Genomic DNA, 13,767 nt, shown 5'->3' with positions numbered 1-13,767 from the left:
ACCAGTTGACTATTGTGTTGGTTTCACTTGACCACTATGGTCACGATGGATTTGCTTTTACGCTAAGGAATAACATGGCAGACAAGTGTACTTGGCATTGTATTTACCAATTGTAAGTGATGCCGGTTTGATATCTGTGCCATTCCAATTTTTACTAGAGCCAACAAAGTCCCAGGATCCAATCAACAAATGACAATGGCAATGGATCCCAACCATGACAAAACTGATGTTGCTGTGAAGTTCAAGGCTAAAAGGCAGAATTTCGACCATAAAGCAGTGCTTTAAATGGGCCGGTACGGAGTACCGGCACTTTTTTAATTTGACAGAGAGAGTACAGGCACTTTTCAAGAGAAATGCTATACTTTTTAATTGGAGAGTACCGGCACTTCTCAGAAACAAGCAGGTACTCTGGTACAGAGTAACAGAACTTTAATTTTTCCATTTCAAGCACTGCCTTAAAGGCCAACAAGGCAGCCTTTGTCAGAGTCAATCATAATTTACTAAGGAAAATTAGGAATTGAAGATTTGTGTCTTTATGAGGCAAGTAGACTCTCAGTGATTAGGAGAAAAAAGTTTAGTTGTTACTGGACCATTATTGATACTAAAAAGACATACTCTGCAACTAGTTGGACACGTCACATGTCTGCGAGATTCAAAAGGATCACGTGTCAAATCCCACTTTTTATGCCAAGTCAGAAGACTTCAGAATCCTGTTGTGCATAAATATAATTATACAAGGTGGTAAAAACCTCAGGGAATGTTTGTCCTTATATTATGCATGCAAATGTAGGGCGGTGCCTGACAGGGTTATTTTAATTTCTCAAAACCCAGACCAGCCATCTTTATCCAGGATCATCGCTAAATTGTGAGATAAGCAGACTTCAGTGAGCTCGAAGCCTGCTCTTTTCTGTTACATAAAGATCTGTTATGGATTATGTACTTGTTGAGGTCAGTTTTGAGACTCTCTATGGTATAACGTCCTTATTTATAGTTACTACACGAGCCTAACCTTCATGTCTCTTCCTCAATAAGTAATTTTAAAACCTGTCTTGTTCACCAGGCCTGGAGGGAGGGGCGTAATCGCTGACCTTGGAAACTCTGCTCTAAGTTTATAAAATAAACAACTATGCAGTGTGCTGCTTACCACTACCCCACTTACACGAGTACCCCCTCTATCCTTTCGTAATGCGGCCCAAATAGACCAAATTACACAAGGGAAGGGGGGTACACAGCATGCTGTTATTATGCACTGGTCCCCATATTTGATGTATTTCTGCTGCAATAAAAGTGTTCACTGTGAAACACTCTGCTGCTTCTTGGAGGAGAACCTACCCCAAGTCCAATTCTAAACAGTGACGGTCTTTATCCTGTCTTACGTCCTGCTGTTTTCTTTGTAGTTCTATACTCTCCTTCCCTATTTTATTGCTGTACAACCAGAAATGGTTATTATCGGCAATGCACATTTATCCTCAACGTAGGTTCCTTACGGAAACACTTTCAATTGCCGTCCCCAATTGAAAAATGCTAGAACATCTGTAGTTAGATTCAAAGGCCCCAAATAAGAAATGTTCTTACTCCGACTGACAGATGCTCGTGCCCTCGCCATTTTCACAAATTCACTGGTTGGGGTAAACAGAGCACAATTCTTTCATATTCTTGTTTATTTTGGCAGTATTATATATGCAACATTGGCCCAGGGTGTTAGAGTGCTATACATGAGCAACAGATTACATAACACAGGTTAAGATTTTGTTGTCTTCCGAGGCACAGGAACATGAAGTGATTTGCCCAGAATCACAGGATGCTGATCCGGCACCAGGACTCAACTTACCCAGTTCAAAAGTCGGCAGCTGTAGCCATTCAGGCTAACAATTGTCAGTCTAAGGCAGAGGAGATCACAAAGATGCAGCTATTAAATGGCATATACACCCTACCCAGTGCCAAGCTGACCTCAGAGCTTGAGGTGTGACATAATGTGGATAAATCTGAGACAACACCTGAAAGCATTTAAACATTCTGGGCCTGATTATGAGTTGGGCCAGGCCATTCCGACCCATGTGTATACCCCTATTTAAGCATGGGATGGAATACGAGTTTCAAAGTATGTAATGCATCCGATAATTCTTGGTTGCGTTAAATAACTCAACCTTCATCAGTGCTTAATTTTTAATAAAATAAGTGCCATGGCTATCGTCAGGAGGCTACTGCAGCTTGCACCACACATTGCCCCAGCAATGCAGACAATGATAGTAGCAACACAACTACAAACCATCACACTCCTACTAAAAGTGTGACAATTCGTACTATTTCAGGCCCCCAAAGATATAAGACTGGCTTGGGCAACAGGTAATAGTAATTTTTTATGTATATTGAATTAATAATTAACTGTTGTGGTCATCTCTAAATTAGCCAGACAGCGCCACCTTGTAGTAGACTGTCACAAGTGGTGTTGACAATTAGGGGGCCTATTAGGATGGCGGACGGACTTGCGTCCGTCCGCCACCCCCGAGGTGAAGGGACCGTCCGCAAGGGCAGCGGCGTTCCCTCCATGCCAATTAGGAGGTGACCGCCACCCTGGCGGTCACATCCTGTATCTTTAACATTGCGGCGGGTGCTGCTTTAAGCAGCACCCGTCGCAATGTTAAAATTGCATGCATTGTATTTGCATGCACAAAGCGGCAGGCACCGCGCGGTGCCTGACGCTTTGTGCATGCAAATGCAGGGGGGTACCATACGTACCCCCCATGTGCACCCCCACCTCCCCTTCACCCTGGGGGCTCGCAAGGGCCCCCCAGTAGCAATGGTCCACATGCTTTTCCACGGCGGAAAAACCGCCGCGGAAAAGCACGTTTACACATGCTTCCTAATTTGGCTCGCGGTGTCTTGCAGACAACGCCACCAAATAGCAGGCTACACCCCGCGGATCAGCGGCAGACGGACTTGCCGTCCGCCGTTGATCCTACCGCCATCCTGATCTGGTGGGTGGTGTTCACAGGGACCGCGGCGGTGAATCCGCATCCTCCGGACCGGTGGTGGCTTCCACCGGCCCGGAGGGTGCGGATTCACCGCCATCCTAATCGACCCTTAAGTGCCAGTGCCAAGCTCTGGAAACCATGGCTCAAATTGAGCACTGACCTTCATTAAATTTCGGCAGGTCAAACCTGCCGAAATTTAAAATGGGGAAAGCATACAGTATTTGCCATATCATGCGGAGTCTGGTGAGTTACCCACCAAAATCTGTATGTTATTACCCAATAGCTCGTAATATACTTACACAAATGAAAAGAAGCATCTATTTATTGACAGTTTTTTACTTAAAACCACTACGCCCTACACGGCATAAATCACTATCAACAATCACAGACATATTAGTACAATGTAGGGTTTAGAAGAATATGCGACTGTGTAAATTGTAGCAGCGCAGGGTGATGCACCAGCGTACAGCCCTTAATGAGGTTAACGTGTGCAAATGGTCAAATATTTTCCCTTTTCTGACCTAGCTTACTGTATCGTATAAATCTATGTCGACAAATATTTTTTTAAAGATTACTGTATCAATGCATTCACACTAGACCTGCCTACATGCCTTGGGCATTCTGCTATAGCGGCTTTCACAGCACTATTTAAAGTTGTATTGCCAACTCTTGTAGGGACTTCCTGTGAGCAGGAGTTTCTGAGCAGGGGTACCTTTAATTCAAGATATTCTGGCGGTCCCGTGGCGGATGTGCACACAGTGGTGCGGCTGCAGGTGATTTGAACCTGGCTCTGGCTGTTCAAGCCTATGTTCCATGCGTCTTTTGAAAGCCTTGATTTTGTAGTTTTCCTACTCGGGCAGGAGTCACTCTTGTTGGTGGTGTACGCAGGGCAGTGGAAAGTAGGACATGCATAACACCCCTGCCTAATGCACCCCGGCTGATGCAAGAGGCTCAGTTTACATGCAAGAGGCTGAGGCGTGATGGACTAGAACCTGTCTGTCTGGAACCAAGGCTCTTTCTCCTTCCAGGGAGTCTATTCTAGGCCATACCGACATCCATCACATTACTGCATGCTTCCCTGCATACCTGAATGTAACGCTGTGTCGCACAAAATGTTATCCCTTAAAGCATGAAACAAAACACTCGGCCCAGTCTTTAAAAAGATGTTTATGTCAAGGTCAGGTTGTTTACTGAAACAAGAACAGGCTGTTAGGTTGCATCATACAAAGTCCTTCTGAGCACAAGGTATTTTCACATCCCTGCAGCTGGGGTTGCACAATCCCTGGTTTGGGGTTGAATTGGTTCACATGCTCTGATAACTGTAGGGGTGGTGAGCCAGCATTGCAGCTAGAGTAATTACTAGCAGGTGTTGTTTTTGGAGCAAAGTTAGTGATCATAGTACACATTCTTTCAAACAAAGTTCAGTTTATTACGAATGACCTCATTGGGCCCAGTTCACAAAGCATAGGCTGAGAAAGTACACTTTTAGTGATCACCCTATCTTGGAGGAAATGTCTGACTTGTTGATGTATTCTCAAATAATTACACGTGTACTCCTGACAGTCTAAAATTGCGAGCAGAAAATATTTGCACAAGATATGGGCAGGCTGAATTTCCCAATACACCACAGTTCTGTTTTTTGTTTATACACGTTTTCAGTCTTAGAAAAGTACTGAGGCCTGGCCTTGCCCCTTATTGCTCTCTCCTCTTCACACTTGTTCTCTCCCTCATGTGCTGACTTTTGTTCCATAACACGTGCTCAGTGTTTCTATCTCCCCCCCCCCCCCATCCTGTTTTTGCTTTCTCCTTTTTGGCTTTTTTTTCCTAATTGCTTTAATTATTCTCCCCCTCCTCTGTATGCTACTGCTCCCACCCGCCCCCTTTCCGTTGCGTTCCTTCCACCTGGTCCTTTGTTCCTCTCCCACCACACCTTGCAATCATTAAAATATCAATCTAAATAGATCGATAGATAGATGTTGTTTTCTTTATCAGAGGGCCTGACAGCTGCTGTTTATTGCCGGACAGGTCACTCTGCTTTTTGAAAAAGAAAAAAACGCCTTTTGACAGGTACATTTTTAAAATGTCTTTACTCCTCAAACTGGTGCCTGCCATCTTGGATCAGTTCATAAAAAGTATAAAGAAAATGGTACCCACGCCTTTCAGTAGTCTCGCACCTGCCTGATGATACATGCACGCATACAGCATCATATATGTGCTCATCTACTGAATGACATGCGCGAGCTATGCATGTTTTTTCGTATTTTTTTTGCTGATGCTGGACAGCATTGACCAAAATAGTTTTACTTTTTACTGATGCTGCCCAGCATCAGCAAAAAACAACTGGCAAAGCCAATAGGCCACGAAGGTGAGCCCTATTAACTTTACAAATACACTTTGGGCAAGGGCAATTCCTTCAAATGGGATTGGGAATTTTTATGCAGAGTGAAAATGGTGCACATCTAAGCTAAATGTAGGTGCACTAAATTATCTGTGAATTGGACCAATTATAGCTATGTGCTCATTTGTGAACTGGACCCATTGTAGCTATATGCTCATCGTTCTTGAATTTTAATATTGAGCACACAGAGGCTCACACTTAAATTACCATTCATTATTGTTTGATGCTTTTCCCCTTAGCACTTCATAATGTAATGCTATAAGTCATAAAATTGCTTAAAAATATACAATAGGTCAACCTGGATAAACACAGATCTAAATTTTGTTTTTAGAAAGCAGTGAGGCAAGCAGAATAATGCGAAGTCTCAAGGAGAAGAACCCAGAAACTATCAATAAGCAGAAATTAATTAGAGCACAAAGTGGGTTCGGTCAGAAGAGATGCACCTTAACAAAGCAGGGAAAAACGATTGGCAAGAGAAGATGTGTGCCAGGAGATAAAAACCTGGAGGAAACATAACATATTTGAAAACAAATTTCAGAAACAAAGCTACACAGAACATGGAGAGAAGCAAAATTAAGTGAGGTGTAAGTCTCATATCAAAACAGCTGACCCAACCTACTAAGTGATGAATGCATTTGCCCATGGGACCAGGCTGCAGGCAGTTAGATTATTAGAAACAGATTTATTTTCATTATGCCGTTGGTAAGAGATTGGGAGGGCAAGGCGGTGTATGGTGGGAAAAAAAAGGTGAAATGGTGACAAGAAATAGAGAAAAAAGGTATAAGATAGACTTATAGAAGTTGGACAGAAAGGAGATGCTCAGAGCCTAGAAACATATCCTCCTGTAGGGTTGGGGGGTGGTGAAGTGGCAATGAAGAAAAACATGAACAAGACAAAATGATAACCAATCATGTCTGAAGCAGGGAATGCCTAACAGAGCAACAAGTGAATGACTAAAGTCGGTATGTATCTGCCTCAAAACCACTGTAATTTGTAAAGCGCACTACTTACCCGTGAGGGTCTCAAGGCGCTGGGGGAGAGGGTGCTACTACTGCTCGAAGAGCCAGATCTTGAGTAGTCTCCTGAAGGTAAGTAGGTCTTGGGTCTGCCGTAGGAGGATGGGGAGGGTGTTCCAGGTCTTGGCGGCGAGGTAGGAGAATGATCTACCGCCGGCGGTTGCTCTTTAGATGCGTGGGACGGTAGCGAGGGCATGGTTGGTGCTCCGCTGGCGGTTCGGGGTGTAGAAGGTGAGTGGTCTGTTGAGGTATGCTGGTCCGGTGTCATGGAGTGCCTTGTGTGCGTGGGTGAGGAGATTGAAGGTGATCCTCTTGTTGACGGGCAGCCAGTGCAGGTCTCTCAGGTGGGGTGTGATGTGGCTGCGGTGAGGGATGTCGAGGATCAGGTGTGCAGAGGCGTTCTGGATGCGTTGCAGCCGTTTCTGGAGTTTGGCCGAGGCTCCTGCGTAGAGGGCGTTTCCGTAGTCCAACCTGCTGCTGACGAGGGCCTGGGTGACTGTTCTTCTTGTGTCAGTTGTGATCCACCTGTAGATCTTCCGGAGCATGCGGAGGGTGTTGAAGCAGGAGGATGAGACTCCGTTGACTTGCTTGGTCATGGAGAGTGTTGGGTCGAGGATGAATCCCAAGTTGCGTGCGTGGTCGGAGGGTGTTGGAGCTGCTCCCCGGGCAGTCAGCCACCAGGAGTCGTCCCAGGCTGAGGGGGTGGAGCCGAGGATGAGGATCTCCGTCTTGTCCGAGTTCTGCTTCAGATGGCTGTTCTTCATCCATACAGCGACAGCTTTTATTCCTTCGTGGAGGTTGGTTTTGGCGGTGATGGGGTCCTTGGTGAGGGAGAGGATCAGCTGTGTGTCGTCGGCGTAGGAGATGATGTTGAGGTTGTGCAGTCTGGCGACGTGGGCGAGCGGGGCCATGTAGATGTTGAACAATGTCGGGCTGAGGGATGATCCTTGGGGTACGCCACAGATGATCTTAGAGGCCTCGGACCGGAAGGGGGGAAGGCGGATGCTCTGGGTTCTGCCTGAGAGGAAGGAGGTGGTCCATTCCAGAGCCTTGTCTCGGATCCCTGCGTTGTGGAGGCGTTTGCGTAGGGTGCGGTGGCAGACAGTGTCGAAGGCAGCTGATAGGTCTAGGAGAATGAGGGCCGTGGTTTCGCCTTTGTCCAGCAAGGCCCTGATGTCGTAGGTGGTGGCGATGAGGGCGGTTTCGGTGCTCTGGTTGCTGCGGAATCCGGACTGGGATGGGTCCAGGATGTTGTTCTCCTCGAGGTAGCGGGTCAGCTGTTTGTTGACGGCTTTCTCGATAACCTTCGCTTGTAACGGGAGCAGAGAGATGGGCCGGAAGTTTTTGAGGTCTCTTGGGTCCGCCTTGGGTTTCTTGAACTGGGCGTTGATCTCGGCGTGCTTCCAGCTCTCCGGGAAGGTCGCGATCTCGAAGGAGATGTTGATGGCCTTGCGGAGATGGGGCGCGATGGTGGCGCTGGCTTTCTTGAAGATGTGGTGTGGGCATGGGTCTGACTGGGAGCCGGAGTGGATGGTGTTCATGATTTTGATGGTGTCGTCGTCGTTGATGTGGGTCCACGTGAGCAGGGGGTCGCTGTGGGTGGTGGTCATGGGGGCTGAGGTGTCGTTGGCTGTTGAGGTGGTCAGGTTGTCGAAGCTGTTGTGGATGTCGGCGATCTTGCGGTGGAAGAAGGTGGTGAGGGAGTCGCACAGGTCTTGTGATGGTGGGATGTCGTTGGTCTTGGAGCTGGGGTAGGAGAGTTCCTTCACGATGTTGAAGAGCTCTTTGCTGTTGTGTGCGTTGTTGTCAAGGCGTTCCCTGAAGGAGGTCCTTTTTGCGGCTCTGATGAGGTGATGGTGTTGGTGCATGGCGTTCTTGTGGGCTTCTTGGTTTTCCAGTGTCTGTTCGCTGTGCCATTTCTTCTCTAGTTTCCAGCAGGTTCGTTTGAAGGTCTGGTGTTCTGCGGAGAACCAGCTGGCATTCTTGGTGGTGTGTCTGTTGGAGGGTTTCTTGAGCGGGGCGAGCGTGTTGGCGCAGTCCTCGATCCAGGGCTTGAGGTTGCTGGAGGCGGTGTGGGGGTTGGTGGGGTGGGCAACAGGCGAGAGAAGTGTTTAGGTGGTCTTCAGTGATTTTGCTCCAGCTGCGGTGGGGGACCTGTTGGGTGCGGTAGTGTGTGGTGGGTTTCTGGAAGGTGAAGTGGATGCATCGGTGGTCGGTCCAGTAGAGTTTGTGGTGTGGCTGAAGGAGACGTGGGGGTTTGCGGAGAAGATGGGGTCAAGCGTGTGGCCTGCGGAGTGGGTGGGCGCAGTGAAAAGCTGTCTGAGTCCGAGGTTGGCGAGGTTGTCGGTCAGGGTGGTGGAGTTGGTATTGTGTTTGTTCTCGAGGTGGAAGTACATGTCTCCGAAGAGGATGTAGTCCGTGGAGGCGAGGGCGTGCGTGATGCCGAAGTCGGCGATAGAGTCGCTGAACTGAGGCCAGGGTCCGGGGTGTCTGTAGATCAGAGTTCCTCTGAGGTTGGTGTTGGGATCAGTGTGGATCTGGAAGTGCAGGTGTTCGGCGGTGCTGAGGGTGTCGTTGGAGTTGGTCGAGACCATGATGGTGGTCTTGTGGATGATGGCGAGCCCACCTCCTACTCCGTTGGTGCAGTCTCTGCGGGTGATTTTGTAGCCGTCCGGGACGACTATGGCGTTGTCGTGTGCCGAGGAGTCGTTCATCCAGGTTTCTTTCAGGAAGGCAATGTCCGGGGAGGATGTGTCGAGCAGGTTCCAGAGTTCGACGGCGTGTTTGCGTGCGGAGCTGGTGTTCAGCAGTATGCATCTAAGGTGGTTGCGTCCTGTCCTGGTTGGCGGGTTGGCGGCTCGGAGACTGGTAAAGCTGCAGTTCCGACATGAGAAGGGACCTTTGGTGCGCTTCAGGGTGGCCAGGAAGCATGCGTCTGCTCACCCGGTATTGAGAGCTTGGAGGGTGTTGGCGTCGTAACGGCATAGGGTGTTGCGGGGGCCAGGGGTATTGGCGCTGGGCGCGGTTCAGGCGCGGACAGGCGCAGACAGGCTTGCCATTGGCGCGCCTTTGGCGTGCCAGCGGCGCGGCCGCCATAAGAAGGGGAGGTGGGAGGGAGGAGCAGCTGAAAGGTGGGAGTGGGCAATTGGAAGAGCGGGGAGACGGGGCCCCAGCGGCAGGAAACTGGAGTAATGAACAGTGAGGGATACAGAAGGAAAAAATGTGCAAGGCAAAAGGACACAGTAGTGGCACAGGAGGGAAAACAAAGGGCAACAAAGCAAATACAATAAAATTACAGAGAGCATGAGCAGGAGCCAAGGGGGGCCTCGACCTCAGTTAGCAGCAGCGGCAGCTGGGCTAGGGCACGGGCACACAGGCGGTGCTGTGCAGTGTGGGGAGCGACCTGCCAAAGGGTCAAGGGTCGCTCTCCTCTCCGCGCAGCGGCCGCCATAAGAAGGGGAGGGAGGAGCAGCTGGGAGGTGGGAGCGGGCGAATGGGAGAGCGAGGGGGCGGGCCGCATGGGACGCAGCGGCGGGAAACGGGAGTAATGAACAGTGAGGGATACAGAAGGGAAAAATGGGCATGGCAAAAGGGCACAGTAGTGGCACAGGAGGGAAGGAGGAAAACAAAGGGCAACAAAACAAATACAATGAAAATACAATAATATTACAGAGAGCACGAGCAGGAGCCAAGAAGGGGGGGGCCTCGACCTCAGTCAGCAGCTGGGCTAGGGCGCGGGCACACAGGCGGTGCTGAGCAGCGTGGGGAGCAACCTGCCAAAAAGCCTGAGACTACAGGTTGGTTGGACACGAGTCTGATTCACAAAATGAAACAGATACATTTGTTTGTGAACCAGTCTCATTGTGTCTGCCCAACCCATAGTGTCAGCATGTGGTTACGTGAGGGCATAGTTAAGTTTGAGCTTGATGTATGTATATGTATTAAAACTAGAAAATGACAACTATCCTCCCTGTCGCATAACGGCTTGCGGATTGTCAATTGGAAAACAAACCTCTGGGTTTCTGTTAGGCAGGTCAGTGCATCTGCATTGCATTTTTGCCAGGTTATTAGAAATTTGGGGTGATTCCTTCCCCTTTTGCAATCTGCAGACACACTTACTCCAACTTTTCTGGCACACATTTACAAGTGTTTGCAGGGTGGAAGATTACTAGCAGAACCTTTGTGAATTCGACTTTTATGGGGTTTCCGAAAGATTGCAGATACCACGCATGCAGCACAAGTTATCAGAATTCTGTGCAAATTCCATTTTCATGAGCACTTTCACATACAAAAACTGTCATTGCTATCATGGCTTCACAGAATGAGTGATGTTTTTACAGAGCAATACACGTTCAGAAACACCACCACTGCATACATAGTAGAGCTACTTAGAACATGCACAAAAATCCATTTGTGACAAGAGGTATGTCTGCTACCACACCCTTTTGATGCAAATATTATTGGTGTACCACTCTTGTTGGGGACGTGTGGGCAGTCTTTCTAGCTGAGTTGGGTAAAACCTTTGGCTTTGAGGATCTCTTCCCTCCCATGTTGTGACAGAAAACCTTTCCTACTTTAATATTGTAGTCTTCTGATGGAAAATGTGCTTTCCCTAAGCGTGTGCACAGGCAAGCGCCTGTAAAAAAGGAAAGGGCATTTACTTGGTAAAACATCTTTAATGCAGTTGCACCTATTGAGGGCAGAATGTTCTACATTAAACAAGACAAAACATTTAGACGATGGAGCAGTGGGTAAATGCCAGTCAAGAATCGTCATTGTCATCTGCCACACTGTCTTTAATGGAGCTCCACCTAATAAACTGTTCTAGAGTATAGTTACAGACTGCTGCCAATGCTTATACGAGGTGTTAACGACTTTCTACAAGAGGTACAGGCATGTACAGGGGCTTGTGTCCTTTGATGGCACAGAGGAGAGTGGATATCTGGTGTAATTGGATGTAGAAGGGCTATAACACTATTAGAACATTTTATCAATTAGAAGTAAAATGTTCTGAATTAAATAGAGCAGAGAGAAACAATAAAATGTTGGAACAGGATGCCTATATCAGCCTCCATTTTCTGTCAGACATACCATTGTCTTCATTTGAGCTTTGAACATTCCAGTGTTCTAATATAGCCTCTGAGCCTGACTTAGTGGGCTCTACAGTCCATTAAAAGCCCACTCCAGTGTTAAAGACTCGAGTCAAAGGCCGAATGGCCAGTAGAGCTCGCTACAGAGGGCTCTAAGGCTATTACCTCTAGGGGTGGAATGTTCTAAATTAGAACATTCCACCCCTAGAGGGCAGAATTTTCTAATTTTTAAAACCAAGGCCTCATGGAGCCCGAGGGAGTTGAAATCCCCTTGGGCTCTGAGGCCTTTGTTCACTGCAACAGCTGTGAACAAACATTGGAATGTTGATGCTCCGGGCTTCTACCAGCCATTAGACTATTAGAATCCCGGAGCACTCCATTGCCTTAAATGGAGCGCTCAACATTACAGTGTTCTAATTAAGTGTTACCTCTTCTCATGGTGTTAACAGTAGCAGTTTGCATGACATGTTGTTCATTGCCCCACCCTGTAATTATATATCCAACCCAAAAGCAAGAGCATTAATGAGTGGAAGGGGAACTGACAACTGGTTCTGCCTTAAAGCAATAAAGACATTAGCTCCGATCAACCTATTCTTACCCAAAAAGAGTAAACAAAAGTGCTCACTGTGCCTGGACCTAAAATGCGATTAAAAAACAGCAGTAAGTGACTTAATGTTTAGCTTTTGCTTGGCTGCCTCCCATCTCAATTGTCCCTAAAGCCTGCTAGTCCCTCTCAATACATGTGTTAAGTTGTTTTCAGGCTGCATAAAAGTCTGACGTTTGTTTGCCGTCGTCTTTTGAAAATGCTAACACTTCTGCAACGTGATTTGGACACACATTATTTAGACAGGGGTCCACCGCCGTTGTCTCTTTCACACAGATAATTATCATTAGATCATTCACGAATAAGCAAGACACAACATTAGCGAACTCCCTGTTTAACTGGGATATTTTTGTCCATCCCCTTTCCTACCCCTCGACAAATCTGTGCGTGTGCAACATCTTAATAAAAGGTAGGAGGTATTTTTCCACCCATGCCAAATCCAATCCCTGTCAGCCATTGGTACCAGGTATGTATATGTTCTTCTCTCTTATTCAAGTGTAACTTGGGACTTTGGGAGCCTTCATCATCTCTCATTTGTGAAATGACATCCAACACCAGAAGCACCACTCTGGGTGTCGGTCATTAGCCCCTGAGACTTGTGTAAAATGGGCTTTTCCTCCAACCTGTGTTCGCCATAACCCAAGCACAGGCAGAATATGCGCGCCCCCAGATCTTTCATGCATGCCCGTCCCCAGCTGTGGTTAGGATGACGTCTCATTCATCGCCACATCATAGAACGGAAACGCCCGGTGACGCTGTAAGTTTCCACTGCTCTGCACGAGCCTCTTGGTGTAGTGAGGTCGATTACTCACCGTGGCGCCCCTGGCAACGGTGAATCACTTCCCGCCGTGCGCTCCGGCGCGAGAACGAAAGGGGCGCGCTCGCGCGTCCGGCCGGGTTAGCCGCACGTGGTGACTAAGCAGCAGCTATGAATAGCAGGCTGCTCTCACAAAACGCCTGGATTAAGTGTACTCTTCGCATCACCGCCTGTGAAAAGCAAAACAGGCACAGTGCTGCTGGGCCTGGAAATCTACTCAGAAGCAGGGAAACATGTTTAACGCCTGCTGGAAAAACAGGGTCAGGGATGTGTACATCTGTTCATCACTGGTGGAGAAATCTATGTAGACTTTTGAGGAGGTTCAGGGCAGATTTTATTGAAGAACAAAAAAAATAAAATGTTCTGATCTGTGAACAAAGAAAACCCCACCCGAAATATGCTTTGTACACTACAGTGTCAATGTCTGAAATGCAATCATTTAAAACAACTATGATTTTCATTTTCGATTCTAAATGATATTATCAATTTCCCAAAGGCATTGTTATATATATACACCTTAAGTGCCGATGTTCTCTGCTTACCCAGACTGGACAACCTTTCCACCAGGCCTGCACTTCTAATGGCAGCAGGTCCGTGCTCCACACCTCTTCGTTTCTGTAACAACAGGCAAGGGCTGCTTTACATCTTCGAATTCACATAAACCGGTTTTTAAAACAGTCTCACGTATGACTGGCAGGGAATTAGTGCATTTTATTTGATATGGTTGAGTAAAAGCAACCTGAGACCTTCACACAGTTCCTCAAACTCTACATGAGTGGAGTTAATTGTAGCCAGTCAAAAGTACAAACGGATGCAAAGTTGTTGAAAAAAACTCAGATACAAAGTAACCTGCTTCTAGATACATAT

At 47.5% G+C, this 13,767-nt stretch overlaps 1 protein-coding gene across 1 annotated transcript in view; it reads right to left on the bottom strand.

Annotated features, from left to right (window-relative positions):
• The window catches only part of ARG2 (arginase 2), a 62,387-nt gene that overhangs the window by 45,851 nt on the left and 2,769 nt on the right, over positions 1–13,767 (bottom strand). Inside the window, exon 2 of the mRNA XM_078659590.1 lies at positions 13,443–13,515. Coding sequence (XP_078515716.1) covers positions 13,443–13,515 — 73 coding nt within the window. The remainder of the gene's footprint in view (positions 1–13,442; positions 13,516–13,767) is intronic.

This window comes from Lissotriton helveticus, chromosome 9, assembly GCF_964261635.1.
Source record: "Lissotriton helveticus chromosome 9, aLisHel1.1, whole genome shotgun sequence".
In the NCBI taxonomy this organism is placed as follows: domain Eukaryota; kingdom Metazoa; phylum Chordata; class Amphibia; order Caudata; family Salamandridae; genus Lissotriton; species Lissotriton helveticus.
The sequence above is the reverse complement of the archived record's forward strand: the minus strand, read 5'-3'. Positions and strand labels throughout refer to the sequence as shown.